This window comes from Bubalus kerabau, chromosome 2, assembly GCF_029407905.1.
Source record: "Bubalus kerabau isolate K-KA32 ecotype Philippines breed swamp buffalo chromosome 2, PCC_UOA_SB_1v2, whole genome shotgun sequence".
NCBI lineage: Eukaryota > Metazoa > Chordata > Mammalia > Artiodactyla > Bovidae > Bubalus > Bubalus kerabau.
Genome location: NC_073625.1, coordinates 185,596,741 through 185,614,376, shown reverse-complemented (window position 1 = coordinate 185,614,376; position 17,636 = coordinate 185,596,741). Strand labels below are relative to the sequence as shown.

Below are 17,636 nucleotides of genomic sequence, written 5' to 3'. Positions count from 1 at the left end.
TTCGTTTTCTGAATGTTGAGCTTTAAGCCAACTTTTTCACTCTCCTCTTTCACCTTCATCAAGAGGATTTTTAGTTCCTCTTCACTTTCTGCCATAAGGGTGGTTTGAAAAATAAAGAAGCAAAGACACTTAAAAAAATCTTATTTTATATCTGAAGAATTATAGCTGGAGTTCGGAATGGTCATTTGCTGAAGGCCAAAAAGGTGTTACTCACTCTTTTTTATTTCTTAAGACTAAAGAAATACCAGTGCTTTACTCTACATCAGAGACTGAGTTGCATAGAAAACTCAGAGGTATACAATGAAGTCCAGTTGATTCTTTGTTGATCTATTATAGTCAGAGACCTTGGGAAATAAGATTTTAATGAAATGTGTAAATAAGAGGCATTGATCTGAAACAGAAAAACAAGATTTTTGCTGAAATGTGTTTTCCTCTACTTACTTTGACAGATTTCAGAAGCTCTGTTGAGGTTTTTGTGGAACTTAGTACTGTAAAGTTAGTTTTGAATCTTTTCTCTAACTTAATTAGTTGTGAAAATAAAGGCTATCTTGAATGATTATTTTTGAAAAACAAGTCTTCTGACAGTTTCTAATGTAATTTTAATTGTAACTTGTTGAAAGTTTTTTTTCCATCTTTGTATGTATTATGATGTGATATTCATTCATTGAATTTGCAGGTGATGGAGAGGTAATAGAACAAATTATAAGCCTGCAAACCAGTGATAATGGTGAACGAAGCCCAGAGCGCAGTGTCCTGGATGGAATGATAAGACAGTTGCAGCAGCAGCAAGATCAGAGAATGGGAGCAGGTCAGGAGGCTGTTCCAAGTGGACTTTCAAATGGGGAAGAAACACCCCGAAGAGGTAAGAAATATAGCAGAGGTATTTTGCCTTAACATGGCTAGATTGAAATTGATGAATAAATGAAGTCATTTTCCCCTGCATGCAGTGTGAAAAACTTTCCAGTGTAAAAGCAGTATACTAAGCAGTGTACGTTTACAACTTTGAGCAGAAGTCTGGAGGATAGCTTTATTAGGTATAAGGTTGAAAGACTAAGAAATGAGCATTTGAATTTCAGGTACTTTGAAAGGCTGTTGAAGTCTTTTTTGCTCTAAAATAAGAGTATTTACAAAATTATATTAAATTGTTTTGAGTTAAAAAGAGTAGAGAACAAAGTGTTTTCTAAAGGAACATTAGGTTTCCTTTTTATGTAATCTTTTAAAAAGTTAATTGAGTAGAGCCCTAATGTTTCTTGTAGAATCAGAAAGCTTGCAGTGAATTTCAGGGCAGAGTACTTAATACTGGAATGTGGTAATAATTATACTAATGGAAATAATCTAGAAGAGATGGATGATTGTTATGCAACTGAACTCTGGGAAAGTTAAAACCTCTTTTTGAGTCCATAAAATGCTATAGAATTTCCTATCTCTTTATTGCTCCTGCTCTGTTCTGAACAGTTTCTTCAGCTCTTTCTGCCCTTTTACTCTTGCTCTCTTTCACCTAATCTGCCTAGACTTTAGATTTTTTATTATTATTATTTTTTATTTTGGCCACATGACCGATGGGATCTAATCTCCTGGCAAGGAATCAAAGCCAGGTCCTCAGCAGTGAAAGCACAGAGTTGTAACCACTGAACTCGGAGAGCTTTAGATTTTTATTTGAAATGACTGTTAAAGAAGTTTCATTAATTCTCTTTAAAATTATTGCATTATACTTTAAGTTTTATTTCTTTTATATATTTAGTTGTTTTGGTTTCTAGCAGCACAGAATCGGGTCTATCAAAACTTTGTTCTTGGAACCCCTGGTAGTTGAGTGACTGAGATTCCATGCTCTTAGTGCAGGGAGCCTGGGTTCGATCCCTGGTCAGGGAACTAGATTCTGCATGCTGCAGCTAAGACCAGGTGTAGCCAAGTAAATAAGTAAATACTTAACGTAGTCTTGACGTAGTCTTATCATTGGTTCACAGATGCTCTTTTTCTTTTTTTTAAAATCATGATAATAATGCACATCTTTTATGTGGTCCTGCTCTATTTCCCTCTCCCAAGATGACAATTCTGTTGATCCTTCCTTTGCATTCTAAAAATAAACTTGACATTCTTAAATGTATTAATAAAAAGCTTTTGTTTTGAAACTTTATAAAAAGGTTTATAAAGGGAACTTTGTGTCTGATTCTTTGTGACTCCAGGGACTACAGCACTCCAGTCTTCTCTATCTTCCTCTGTCTCCCTGAGTTTGCTCACGATTCATGTCCATTGAGTTGGTGATGCCATCCAACCATCTCATCCTCTGTTGTCGCCTTCTCCACCTGCCCTCAATCTTTCCCAGCATCAGGGTCTTTTCCAGTGAGTTGGGTCTTTGCATCAGGTAGCCAAAGTATTGGGACTTCAGCTTCAGGAACAGTTCTTCCAATGAATTTTCAAGGTTGATTTCCTTTAGGATTGACTGGTTTGATCTCCTTGCTGTCCAAGGGACTCTCAAGAGTTTTCTCCAGGACCACAATTTGAAAGCATCAATTCTTCGGCGCTCCGCCGCTGTGATCCAACTCTCACATTCATAGCTGACTACTGGAAAAACCATATAGCTTCGACTAGACAGACCTTTGTTAGCAAATTGATGTCTCTGCTTTTTAATACGCTATATTGGTTTGTCAGGCTTTTCTTCCAGGGAGGAAGCGTCTTTTAATTTCATGGCTGCAGTCACCATCTGCAGTGATTTTGGAGCCCAAGTAAAAAAAAATGTGTCACTGCCTCCACTGTTTTCCCATCTATTTGCCATGAAGTGATGGGACTGGATGCCATGATTTTACTTTTTTGAATGTTGAGTTTTAAGCCAGCTTTTCACTGTCCTCTTTCACCCTTGTCAAGAAGCTCTTTAGTTCCTCTTCACTTTCTGCCATTAGAATGCTATATTTTTAAGATTAATCAGTTATTGCATTGGATTAATTTTGACTGTTGTGTACTCTATTGTATGCCTATATCTGATTTTATTCATTCATTCTCTTGATGGATTTTTGGGTACTTTTGAGAGTTTACTAATCTCAGACAGAAATGATATTAAGTCTTGTATGGTTCTCATATACACTTGAAATAATTTCTGTCTCTGGTAATTTTTTCCTAAATTTTAGAGCAAGTTGGAGATACTGTGAACTTTATCCCTTCAGACATGATTCTGTATCTTCCAAGAACCAGAAACATTTTTATATGTTCATAATATAGTGATCATAGGTCAACAAACTTTATAATACTATACAGTATACAAACTATAAAATACTGCTACCTAATGTACAATCTTCCTATTTCCTCACTTGTTCCAAAATTGTCCTTCAGGGCTTTTTAAAATTTTAGGATTTAATCAAGCCTTGGTTGTGTGCTTAATTATTATTTCTCCTAATTTAGAACTGGAGAAGGCAGTGGCACCCCACTCCAGTACTCTTGCCTGGAAAATCCCATGGATGGAGGAGCCTGGTAGGCTGCAGACCATGGGGTCGCGAAGAGTTGGACACGACAGAGCGACTTCACTTTCACTTTTCCCTTTCATACATTGGAGAAGGAAATGGCAACCCACTCCAGTGTTCTTGCCTGGAGAATCCCACGGACGGGGGAGCCTGGTGGGCTGCCGTCTGGGGTCGCACAGAGTCGGACACGACTGAAGCAACTTAGCAGCAGCAGCAGAACAGTTCCCTCATGGCGCTGGTACTTACAAGAGTTCAGGCCTGTTATTTCACAGATTTTCCCTCAATTTTTCCTCAATTCCCTAAATGTGTCTCATCTCATAATTGGATTCAGGTTCAACATTTTAGGCAAGAATACTGGAGAAGGAAATGGTAATGCACTCCAGTACTCCTGCCTGGAAAATTCCATGGATGGAGGAGCCTGGTAGGCTACAGTCTATGGGGTTGCAAAGAGTCGGACACGACTACACAACTAACACAAGTGCGCACGTGTGCACACACACACACTGCATAGTTGCTGCTGTGTTTATCTCAGTGCATCAGAGCAAGTGACTCAAGATATGTATGCATTCCTCTGCACACCTTGCTTTTTTCCTGTACAGTATATTCTAGAAATCACTCCTATCCATTCAGAGAACTCTTCTTCATTCCTTTTTATAGCTTCATAGTATTCCACTGTGTGGAATAACCATTCTTTGTGATTAGTCTGTTTATGGTCACTCATGTTACTTTTCATACTTTGAACAGCAAGTATGAAAAGTAACCTGAGATAAGTAACCTGTGCATGTTTTCTTCAAATTGTTGGAGAATAATGCTGTGACTTGGGCAGTTAAATTTAGAATTTATTTTTAGTTCTAAGTGCAAAAGTGTTTCTTAAACATAAGTATGTTTTAATATAAATTTTGGATCAATAGCAGGCTCACTTAATGTCATTTTTAATAGATGAAGTATAGTATGTTGTGCAGTACAGACTGGTTCCCATTTGATCGGTAAACAGAATGTTGTATGTCGAAGAGTGCAGAAGTTGCATTCACTCATATTTGAATTTTATCCTAGGCAAGGAGAGGTGGTGTATTTGAAGTAAAATTTAATAGCCTCCTTCAGTTCAGTTCAGTCACTCAGTCGTGTCTGACTCTTCATGATCCCATGGACCACAGCACACCAGGCCTGCCTGTCCATTCACCAACTCCTGGAGTTTACTCAAACTCATCTCCATGGAGTCGTTGATGCCATCTAACCACTTCATCCTCTGTCGTCCCCTTCTCCCCCTGCCTTCAGTCTTTCCCAGCATCAGGGTCTTTTCAAATGAGTCAGCTCTTCGCATCAGTTCAGTTCAGTTCAGTCGCTCAGTTGTGTCTGACTCTTTGTGACCCCATGAACCACAGCACGCCAGGCCTCCCTGTCCATCACCAACTCCCGGAGTCCACCCAAACCCATGTCCATCGAGTCGATGATGCCATCCAACCATCTTATCCTCTGTCGTCCCTTTCTCCTCCTGCCCTCAATCTTTCCCAGCATCAAGGTCTTTTCAAATGAGTCAGCTCTTCGCATGAGGAGGCCAAAGTATTGGAGTTTCAGCTTCAACATCAGTCCTTCCAATGAACACCCAGGACTGATCTCCTTTAGGATGGGCTAGTTGGATCTCCTTGCAGTCCAAGGGACTCTCAAGAGTCTTCTCCAACACCACAGGTCAAAAGCATCAATTCTTCGGCGCTCAGCTTTCTTTATAGTCCAACTCTCACATCCGTACATGACCACTGGAAAAACCATAGCCTTGACTAGATGGACCTTTGTTGGCAAAATAATGTCTCTGCTTTTTAGAGGTGGCCAAAAAGTATATCGCCCCCAGTTAGTAGCAGGGTCCTCTTCGCTCTTGTTTTTGTTTTTTTAACTTTCTTAAAAAATTTTTTTTTTAATTTGAGTATAGTTGCTTTACAACATTGTGTTAATTTCTCCTGTGCAGCAAAGTGAATTACCTATACATATAGATATATCCCCTCTTCTTTGGAATTTCTTTCCATCTAGGTAACCACAGAGGATTGAGTAGAGTTCCCTGTGCTCACCCTGTATTTTAAGTACTTGCCTGGGCTTCCGCCCCGCAACCCCTCAGGGTAGTCTCCATCCTTTGTGACTTCCAGCTCCTGGAAGGTTACCCTGCCACCTCCGGTGTCTGCTTGCCCAGCTCTGCACAGGCTCAGGGCTCAGTGTTGTCCACATTGCCCTGTTACCCACTCCCCTAGCTCCATTTCAGGTGCTGCTGGCATATCCCCACTTCACATTTTTGTGAATTTTTAATAATGGTCTCTGACAGGCTGCCTGCCTGAATGGCTTAGATTATCTCTTTAAGTCATAAATAATTTTTGTTATTAGAGCTCTTATTATCAAGCCACCACAGTTTGAGACATCTATTTGCATTGCTGATTTTTCCAGAAAGATAATGTTTTAGCTTGCAGATTTGAGGAAGGCAAGGATTTTAGGACTGCAAGTATAACATTATTATAGAAAATGCTTGTAACATAAAATTCAGAAAGTCTAGTAAAAATGGAAAATGATGTTAATAGTCATGTTCTGTATTCTACATTTTTATCTAAGTCACATTAATTCTTTTTTCCAAAGTGTTTTCAGTAGATCGTTTTATTTTGGTTTGTATCATATTAGGAGGAATGTGTATGCATATTAGATTGAAGTTTGTTTTGCAGTCATTCTTTACAATTTTTTCCTAGGTTTTAGAAGACTAAGCTTAGACATCCAGTCTCCTCCAAATATTGGTCTGCGTCGTAGTGGACAAGTGGAAGGTGTCCGTCAGATGCACCAGAATGCTCCGCGCAGTCAGATGGCTACAGAGCGTGACCTGCAGGCTTGGAAGCGAAGAGTGGTTGTCCCAGAGGTACCACTAGGCATATTTAGGTTTGTTTTAGGATATCTATTAATATTGTTTATATCTATGAAAATATATCTATATGGTTATTTACACATAGTTAAATTTTTAGTGGTATAAATAATCATATACATATATTTTAGTAATGGGTTGGGATATATTTTAATTGTGGTAGAAAAATGTCAAAATTGTTCTCTAACTTTTCACTGTGGTAAATTTTTTCATAACTCATCTTGTTTCATCTTCATTAACACCTGCCTTTTCTTCCTTCAATATTATTTTGAAGGATGTTTCAGACTTAGCATTTTGTCCAAAAGTTTATCAGTATGTAATTTCTGAAGATAATTTCTTATCTTAAAATAAAACCATAAGTGCCATTGTCATATCTTAAAAAGAAACAAACAATTCCTCAATAGAACCAAATAGCCAGTGTTCAAATTTCCAGTTGTTCCAAATGTTGTATTTTTAGTTTTTTGTGAGATATATTTCATAAGTGGTAAAATTCCATCAGAAGGCACATAATTTCCTTTTTTTTTTTTTTTGTGGTGGTAGCAGGTGTTGATGCTGACTACCCTAGATGCATTAATTCTTTAGAGATTATAAAAGTGATATTTCAGCTCTGAGTTCTTTATTATCTTGGATACTTCTAAATAAAAATTTACCCACTTCTACTATTTGATCATCTAGTAGTAAAGTTTGTATACAAAAAATAGGATAGATGCTTGTTGATTTTGCTTTATTTGCCTTCAAAATAAAAATTTATTCCTTTCTATCCTAGAGTGGCCAGTTTGTGTGTGTTTGTATTTTCACTGTATTAATCACACTGCTGTGATATAGCTGTTTCTAATGTCCTTATTGATATTTAAGTTTATCCATCTCTGGCCAGGAGGAGCTTCTGCAGGTTGGCCCTGGAGTCCTTTTGAAATGACGTGGTTCACTGTCAAAATAAAGGGAGGTGTACAGGTATAGGGTAGGAGTTTCATTTGGCTACAAGTGAAATATCGTCTTTGATGTCAGGCATGATAGGGTTACATGTTCATTTTGTAAATTTCTTTACCTAGACCTAGGATCAGGCTTTCTTCTTAAGTAGCCCTATTCTCTTTTAGGGAGAAATGATAGCTCCTAAGTATACTATGGATGGTAGTATTTTCCTTGTACTGAATTGTACTGTACTGATTTTCAAGTTACCAAAATGGAGGCAGCAAATACTATTTTTGTTGGTATCTAAAACCTTTCAGCATTCTGTCATGTTTGTGTCTTGTAATAACTAACACCTTGAAGATAATTTTGTGTAAGTTTTCATGTGTTTAGCCAGAAGAGTCAGTGATTAGTATTTTATGATACTTCTGTTTTATACAGTGAATTTAAGAATGTTTATAAGTGTACAATAAACTGGTGAAAAGCAAAACCTGAAATTGGGATAAGAAATACAGAAAATCACCACCATGTATGTAGTATGCTCTAGTTAAGCCTTAAAATTTGTCTTGAGTTGATGATCATGTCATTTTACTATACTTTTTGTTGTCAAAATCAAGGGAAGCAAACAGTTATCAGAAATGAAAGTCCTGAAGAATAGTTCCTTAAACAAGCATTTCTTTTGTTTTTTTTTTTTTTTAAATATTTTTATTTATTTTTGGTGATGCTGTATCTTCCTTGCTGTGTGCAGGCTTTCTCTAGCTGTGGCAAGTTGGGGCTACTCGTTGTGGTGTGCAGGCTTCTCATTGCAGTGGCTCCTCTTGTTGCGGAGCACAGGCTCTAGGGCACAGGCTCCATAGTTTTGGTGCATGGGCTTATTTGCTCCAAGGCATGTGGAATCCTCCTGGACCAGAGGTTGAATCCTGGTGTCCCCTGCATTGGCAGGAGGACTCTTAGTCATTGTGCCACCAGGGAAGTCCCAGAATTCCCTGGGTTGGAAAGATCCCTTGGAAGAGGGCATGGCAACCCACTCCAGTATTCTTGGCTGGAGAATCCCATGGACAGAGGAGCCTGGTGGGCTACAGCCCATGGGGTCACAAAGAGTCGGACATGACTGTAGTGACTTAGCATGACCTGGCATGGTTCTATTTGGGGCTAGAGTTCAGGTATATAGTTTGTCTTAATCCAATAAATAGAAATTATGTTCATTCTAAATGAATGAGTGACTCACATATATATAGTGATCTTTCATAATATTGCTTTTCTTAGCTGACCACCTCACATAGGTGTGGAATCACGCACAGTTGAAAATGGTACTTTTGAAGATCTAGAATGTTCCTTTGCTTTATTATTGATTGAAAATGAATTGTGTGTAGTGGTTCACTGTCAAAATAAAGGGAGGTGTACAGGTATAGGGTAGGAGTTTCATTTGGCTACAAGTGAAAAACCTCATGGTAGTTCCTTAAATACACATACTGCTGGTGAAATTGATTACTTGTGAAGGGGAGTCTGACTTAGAACTCCCCTGTGGATGATGTTTGGCTGTCATATGAGTGTGGGCTGCAGATGTATCTTGCAGGTTGCAGTTTGTGTCTTTATATCATTTATGCTTATACTCATTTCAGTGTTCACTTATATCTTAGAGCATGAGTACAAAGTCAGTTTTGAAACTTTTCTAGTGGAATTTTAAAGTGAGCACACAAAGCATAAAGCCATGTTTTCAACAACGTTCATATCTGAGAAAAAAGACATTTAGTTACTTGAACCCTCTAGTTGTGAAGAAGGAAAATGATCTTCATTGCGAAAGACCCCTTGTTCTGAAATTGGTCACAGCAACATTATGAATTTTCTTTTGTGTCATGTGAGTGAAATATAGGTGATTAGAAGAACCAGTAACATTGCTGTTCTGGTTTCCAGAAATTACAAAATGAGAAGTGTTAAGTTTGGAGGAGGATTCTGCTCTTATTTTTTCTTTAGAGAATAGAATTGCAATTTTGAAAAATCATAGATACATTTTGAGTAGCTAATGTGAGAGATTCTGTTCAAATTGGTCCTCATAGGGCCAAGCAGAACATAAATGAATATTTGTGTGTTAGATATGAAAAATAGGACCTCCTAGTTGCCTGTAAGATATTGTTTATATTAAGTTCCTTGCAAACTACTGTTTGACTTAAGTTTTATTATAACTTTAGGAATTTTCATATTAATTAAAAAAGTAATTTATGATTCCCAGAATCGTACTGATTTCTTTTCTATATATATATCCTTTATTTATCTGTAACTAATATAACTGGACTTAAATTTGTAGGAAGTTGGAAGACTTCAGAATAGAGAAAGGTGAACAAGAAAGAAATCTTTATATAATTGGAAGAAAGAGGAAGACTCTCCAGTTCTCACAAAAGGTAACCTAAATTCCATTTTCTTAGGAATAAACAAATTAGAAATTGAACTGAAACTTACAGTTTTCTTTTTGGTCAATGCGAATATTAGTACTATTAGTCTTCTGTTTGGAATTTTAAATGGTAGACATAAAGTTGTACAGCTGTTAGGAAAAGTGGCTTGAAACTTGCAGTAAGTAGCCTAATGGCTGAGAGTGCTGAAGGATTCTAGGAAATTATTGTCAGGACTTCCCTGGTGGTTAAGTGGTTAAGACTCCCCATTCCCAGTGTGGAGGGCCTGGGAGGCCTGGGTTCAATCCTTGGTTGGGAAACAGAGATCCTGCATGCCTCATGGCGTGGTCTTAGAAGAAAAAGAAAAAATGATTACACTCTTAATAATCACTAGAACATTATGAGCCAATCAAAAGCATTTTGTTTCCATTCTCAATCACTTCTCCTTTCTCCTGAAGGTAATCAACTATTTGACTTCTAAAGATGCTGGTTAGCTTTGTTTGTTTCTGATGTTTTCCAAATCATGCATTTATTAAAAATCTTAGATGTCACACCTGTAAAAAATCTTAGGTATGTAACCATGTAAAGCCCAAACCCACTTGAGAAAAATCTTATTCCTTAGTGTTTAATTGCTCATTTTAGATTTTCATAACTATCACATATGAAGCATTAGCAAGTTAATGGAATTTACACAAAATATATGCAAGATAAGTGCTACAAAACTGTGTTGAAACATGGTTGTGTTTGCAAGGTATTCTGTTTCAGTGGATCATTTAGTCTTGTATCTGTATCATGAGAAATGGCCTCTGTGTGCCTGGCTGCCACATTCACTATCTTGATGCTGCCACATAAACAGTGCCTTTGTTTATGACTTGGGCTTTGAGAATTCAATAAAAGCTGTCTCTATCTTATTATTTAATTTAAAAGAAATTCAAAGAAAATGTTGACTATCTGAATGAGTATATCTTCAGCTTTAGTTAGGGTATTTCCTCTTGAAAAAACTTTAAAGTTACATTTAACTACAATTTTTAAGAAATCAATTTTTTTCAATTGTTTTTGCTGAAAAAATAAGTTATGAAAGATTTTTAAAAATTTGATTACAGTGCTATTACATATTCATTAGAGGGCTTCCCTGGTAGCTCAGCTGTTAAAGAATCTGCCTGTAATCCAGGAGACCCCAGTGCGATTCCTGGGTCGGGAAGATCCCCTGGAGAAGGGATAAGCTACCCACTGTAGCTTGGGCTATTGGAAGTATTCTTGGGCTTCCCTGCTGGCTCAGACGGTAAAGAATCTGCCTGCAATTCGGGAGACCCCAGTTCAATTCCTAGGTCAGGAAGAGCCCCTGGAGAAGGAGTAGGCTACACACTCCAATATTCTTGGGCTTCTCTGCTGGCTCAGACGGTAAAGAATCCACCTGCAATGCGGATACCTGAGTTTGATCCCTAAGTTGAGAAGATCCCCTGGAGGAGGTCATGTCAACCCACTCCAGTATTCTTGCCTGGAGAATCCCCATGGACTGAGGAGCCTGGCAGGCTACAGTCCATGGGGTTGCAAAGAGTCGGACACAACTGAATGACCAAGCATAGCACAGCATATATGTTCATAAGTTTCTAAATTGGGTATGTAATTTGATATTTTACAATCGAATTAAATTACATCAAAAATTTATTCAAGAAACAGTTACAAAGTTAAATGCAGAGAGCTTTTAAAGTTTTCAATTAAGTTTTTGTTTCTAGCTATTTTAAACCCTGTATTGGATGAGAAGGCTAACACTTTAAACCTTAATCTATTTATATACAAATCATGGATACATATATAGTACATAAATACTTATATGGTATCTGTGGTAATAACAATTTTGAGGGGGCAAATGATAAAGTCAAGTTTCTTATAGGGTAATGATAATGTGAAAAAGGATAAGAAACACTGATCTTAATGGAATCATACAGTATGTATATGTAATATTTTGTATCTGGCTTGCATTTGACCTTGTGAGATTTATCTTTGTTGTGAGTAGTTGCAGGTCAGTTGTTTTCATTACTGGATAGTATTCACACAATGAGCATGTTGCTGTTTAATTTGTTCTTAAAGGACATTTGGATTGTTTTCATATTATGAATGATAACTTAGGAATACTGCTTTGAACATTTTGTACATATTTCTTGGTATCTGTGTATATATTTCTTTTGAGTATATGCACTGGAGCAAAATTATTGGATCATATAATATGTGTATATTCAGCTGTAGTGGTTAATGCCACATGTGGTTTCAAAATGATGGAACTCTTCTATAAGGAAGGTGAGATGTGTGATAAAATATCACTATAAGGTGAGATGTGTGTTAAAATATCACTGTTTGTAGATGTCTTTGATTCTGCTTGTTTTTTATGTAGTTTGAAGCTATGTCATATGGTGTGTACATGTGTACATATTTAGAATTTTCCTTTTTCCTACTGAATTGAACCTTATATCATTATGAATTTATCTGTAGTAGTGCTTTATTCTTCAGATTGTTTTATAGGAATGTAGCTGTGCTAGCCTTCTTTTGGCTAGTGTTTGCATAGTATGTTTTTATCCTTTACTTTCTGTCTCTTATTTTCTCTCTCTCTTGTTTCTAGGCTGTTTCTTGCTGTTCTGAATTTTTTTTCTGACTGAATATATTCCATTTAGTTCTCTGCAGCTCTCTGTGTGTAATCTCCTATTAAATTTGTGTTCTTAGTTTTAGTTACTGTATCTTTTTCAGTTCAGAATTTTCCATTTTCTGAAGTTCTCATTATTTATTTCCTTGAAAATCAGCCCTAGTTATTTAAAAAACCCATTTGAGTATTTCAGTATCTTACTCCCCTGTTGATATGTTTCCATTCAGTATTGATTTTTTTTCTCATTTTTTTTACAGTTACATTTTCTTTGTTGCCTATGTTTTATTTATTTATTTATGACTGCTCTGGGTCTTCATTGCTGCACATGGGCTTTCTCTAGTTGCGGTGAGTGGGAGCTACTCTTTAGTTGTGGTGTGCAAGCTTCTCATTGTTGTGGTTTCCCTTGTTGCAGAGCCTAGGCTCTAGTGTGTGCTTCAAGTAGTTGTGGTGCACGGCCTTAGTTGCCCTGCAGCATGTGGAATCTTCCTGGACCAAGGATTGAACCTGTGTCCCCTGCATTGGCAGGGGGTTTCTTAACTGCTGGACCACCAGGGAAATCCTGTTCCCTGTGTTTTTTCATTGAATGTTAGAGGTTAGAGATGATTTGAAGCCTCGGATGGTTTTTTCTCCCCAGAGCACGTATGATTTGCTTCTCGTAGGCTACTTGGGCAACTTTTAAGCTTGTATCATCTTAACCCAGACAAGATGGACTTATAGTTGCTTGGGATTACTGTTAATCTGTAGTTTACTTATAGTCTAGATTGTAGTCCTTTGGGTTGACAGCCGAAGCTTGAGGTGCTCACCTATATATAGGAGACTCTGGATTGCAATTTTTGTTAGCTTAACTCAAGAATTTAGTGTGTCAGTTTTTTGCTTATCTGCTAAATCTTTCAGCTTCCTCTTCCAGAGTGAAAGTCTAGGGTTCTTTTACATTGCTGATAACTTTTTTGTGTGTATTAGTCTTGTAAATCTTCATAGACTTGCTAGGTATATAGTGCCCTCAAACTTTTTTAAAAAATTGTAGTTTGGCAGATTTTCTTGTTCTTAGTGGTAGTTTTTTGGTCCATCTGATTTACGTATTCTTTAGTCATGAAATTCATTAGTAGGAATTGTTGCTTTAACAAAAAAAAATGTACTGGAAGATTAAGGAAAGCAGTTGTTTTAAAATCAGCCAGGATATGTTGATAAAACACCCTCATGGTTGTAAACAGATGACACTAACATGAATATTGATTTGTGTATCAGTTCTTGGAATATATACTTTTACGGAGTGCTTTCACATATGTGACTTTGGTGTTTAAGGAATAGCATGCTCTTCCCCCCTTCACTCCCAGCTGCTGCCCTTTCAATCTAGCTGTTTTACTTGGCTGATTTTAAAATATTATTTAATTATTTTGTTAATTAAAAGTATTTAAAAAAATTCAAGCACAGCTGAAAAGTACTGACAACAAATCATCCAAAAGGTTAAAACCTGAAAATAAGTTGTATTGTTATTTAAGGATCATTTCAGATATTTCTCTCTGTGCATTCACACAGTGATATATTTCTTAAGATTGGTTACTGCATCATAATATAGGAATATATACTTTCACTTCTAAGATAAATATTTTAAAGTAATTTCTTTTTTGGATTATAGTTATTATGGTACATGCATTAATATGATGCAGTTTGGAAGATGCTGATCTAATGTGCAATTTAGCCATGTCGTCTAAATATCTTAAAAGTTAAAAACAAAAAAGCAAAAAACAACCAATTTTGATTAACAACATGTGGCAAAAATACCCATTCAAGAATATTTTATTTTTTGAACTTACTATTATTATTTTTGCCTTAAATCTTTTAGGGACTTGATAGAATGATTAATATTTTATTGAAGGTTGTACGTATTTAAGTGTTTATTCTCATCTGCACATTTGTATTTCAGTCTGATTCGGTGACTTTGATGTCACAGTCTAGACAGAGGACATGTAGGCGTAAATATCCAAATTATGGTAGAAGAAATCTAGGACGGCTTGAGTTGTCTTCTGGAAATGAATCTTCAAGCTCCATAAGACATGTGAGTTTCATAACTTTAAAACATACAAAATTATCTTGAATAATAATTTGTCTTAATTCTTTACTTTGAATCTACCTTGAAATTATGTAAAAATACAGTATTCTATTTTTTTATTTTTTTCATCATTATTATTATTTCTTGTGGGTTTGATCCCTGGTTCAGGTAGATCCCCTGGAGTGCAGTATTCTTGTCTGGGAAATGGCTACAGTTCATGGGGCTGCAAAATGTCTGACATGACTTAGCGACTAAACTAACAACAATAGTATTCTCTAGAGATTAAGATGAAATTTCACATTTTGAATTTCTCTAACAATTTTGAACACCTTTGTACCATACCATGTACAACGTCCACTGGTTTTAGAATATTAACAAAATTGTGCTGTCACCACCACTGTTTAATTTCAAAATATTTTAATCACCTAAGAAGAAACCGTATACCCATTTGCAAGTACTTCCATGGATGGCTGCCCCTGGCAGCCACTAATCTTTCTATACCTGTTAATTTTTGTATTCTGTACATTTCATTTAATAGACACATGCAGTATGATCTTGTGATTGGCTTTTTTCACTTAATGCTTTCAGGGCTGATTCCATTGCTTCCAGGGCAGGATTAGTACTTCATTCTTTTTCATTGCCCTATATTCTATTATAGGAATAGACTGCAGTTTGTTTACCCACTCATCAGCTAGTGGGCATTTGTATTATTTCTACTTTAAAAAAAAAAATTTAAGTTTTGGCTGTACTGGTTCTTTGCTGCTGTGCACAGGCTTTCTCTCGTTGGGGAGAGCAGGGACTACTCTTCGTTGTGGTGTGTGGGATTCTTGTTGTGCTGGCCTCTCTCACTGTGGAGCACAGGCTGTAGGTGCATGGCTTAGTTGCCCCATGGCATGTGAAATCTTCTGCACCAGGGATTGAACTGGTATCCCCTGCAGATACTTAAACACTAGATCATCAGGGAAGTTCTGCTTCTACTTTTTGACTGGCGAATATTGCTGCTTATCAACATTTATGTACAGGGTTTTGTTAGGACATAAATTTCCATTTTGGTTTATATCTAGTAGTCAGTTTGCTGGGTCATACAGTAACTTTGTAGTTAACCTTTTGAGGAATTGCCAGACTGTCTTCCAAAGTGGCTGCATTTTATAGTCCCAGTCAGTGATGTATGCAGTTTCCAGTTTTCTTCACATCTTTTTCCACAGTTGTTAGTTAGTTAGTGGGCAGGTAGTGACTTGACAGTATAAAACTCACAGGCAGGATAGATCCAGGATTTTGGGGGCTTGAATCTTGTTTAACTTAGGGACATCTTTTAGAAAAAGAACTTGGGAGTTACAAGTAGACACAAGGCCTTGCTAGACAAGATAAGTTGAAAGACTCTGAAACTTAAGTTTCATTAGCTTTGTCTTAACCCTGCCTTTGTTTACAGAAGTGTTTTGAGAGTTAACTGAGATAAAACATGTAAAATTTTTTCACAGAATATGTGGTTTCCAGGTAGTATATTTTAATAGCTTATTATTACTGTGATTTTTTTAGAAGTCTGTTTTGAACATAAAAGCAGACTTCTGTTCAGTTGATCTAGATTGGCAGGCCTAGGAATCTGTACTCCTTGAATGGCGTTGGGCTCCCATTTTGAGAAGCATTTTTTTTTTTTTAGAATATGTTTACTTTGCATTTTTAAATGAAGTGAACAAAGTAGATATTTTCTTTTAGTTTTGTTTCTCCTTGGCATTTTCAATATCTGTTATGATGCACTTAATGGCTGTTACAGGAAAAGGTTGTGTCTCAGTTTAAAAGTACCTGCTTCAGGGGACTTCCCTGGTAGTCCAGTGATTAAGAATATGTTTACCTAGTGCAAGGGACACGGGTTTGATCCCTGGTTGGGGAACTAAGATCCCACATGCCTTGGGGCAGCTAAGCCTATGATCTATTAACTGTTGAAGCGTGAGTGCCTAGAGCCCATGGTCTGCAACAAGAGAAGCCACCACAATGCTAGTGCTGCGACTGGAGAGTAGCCTCTGCTCGCCACAACTAGAGAAAGCCCGCTTGCAGCTGCTGCAACAAAGACCCAGTGCAGCTGAAAACAAAACAAAAAAATACCTGCTTAGTAGCAAAGACCAGCAGTTAAAGTAGACTGCAGGTATTAGAGTTGTGGAAATTAGTCGGTTGTTCCCCTCTCTTCCTTTAAAGACTTTATATGTTAGAGTAGTTTCAGGTTTTAAAAAAATCACATAGTCCCCATATATGGTTTCTCTTTCCTATTAATGACATCTTTATTTAGTATAGTACACTTGCTACAACTGATGAACCAGTTTTATACATTATCATTAACTAAATTCTATAGTTTACATTAGGGATCACTGTGCTGTATGGGGTGTGACAGATGCATAATGTTTGGTATCTACCATAAGATACAGAATAGTTCCATTGTCTTAAATCCTGCTCTGCTGTACTTAATCATCACTTTGTCTTCTTGAGCCATGGGCACCATTGATCTTTTTACCATTTCCATAGTTTTGACTTTTCTAAAATGTTATATAGTTGGATCAAAAAGTATGTGGCCTTTTCACATTGACCCCTTTTTAGTAATGTGAGTTTAATTTTCCTCTGTGGTCAGTTTCTTTTTAGCTCTGTAAGAAATTGCCAATCTGTTACCCATAGTGCCTGAATTACATTTTATATTCTGATCACCAGTGAATGAAAGTTCCTGTGTTCCACATCTTTGTTAAGATATTATTTCTTCCCAGCTTCATCTATAGATGAACACAGTCCCAGTTAAAGTCCCAGCAAGTTAATTTTGTTGATATTGGCGAAGAGATTCTGAAGTTTGGAGGGGAAAAAAAACCCACCTAGAATAACTAACAGAATACTGAAGAGCAACAAAAGGACAGGACTGATAGCTACTACCTGACTTTAAGACTTAGTATAAATAACCTACAGTTTTTAAGACAGCATGGTACTGGTGAAAGAATAGACAAATAGATCAGTGGAACAAAATAAGAAACCCAGAAATAGACCAGTACAAATAGACTCAATTAGCATTTGACAGAGGCGCAAAGACCACTCAGTGGACAAAGCATAGTCTTTTCAACAAGTGGTATGGAACAACTGGATAGCCACATGCAAAAGAAAAAGAAAAAAATCTAGACACAGTTTCACAAAAATTAATTCCAAATTATAAACTTAATGTAAATGTAATACAAAATTATAAAATTTCTAAAAGATAACATATAATAAAAATCTAGATGACCTTGGGTGTGATTAATTTTAGATACAATTCCAGAGCCGTGATCCATGAAAGAAAAACCTGACAATA

The 17,636-nt window shown here is 36.7% G+C and overlaps 1 protein-coding gene across 1 annotated transcript in view; it reads left to right on the top strand.

The window, feature by feature from the left end:
* Positions 1-17,636, top strand: part of BRWD1 (bromodomain and WD repeat domain containing 1) — a 124,993-nt gene that overhangs the window by 52,192 nt on the left and 55,165 nt on the right. The window contains exons 18-21 of the mRNA XM_055569708.1: positions 677-862; positions 6,173-6,356; positions 9,551-9,644; positions 14,195-14,326. Of these exons, the coding sequence (XP_055425683.1) occupies positions 677-862; positions 6,173-6,356; positions 9,551-9,644; positions 14,195-14,326 (596 nt within the window). The remainder of the gene's footprint in view (positions 1-676; positions 863-6,172; positions 6,357-9,550; positions 9,645-14,194; positions 14,327-17,636) is intronic.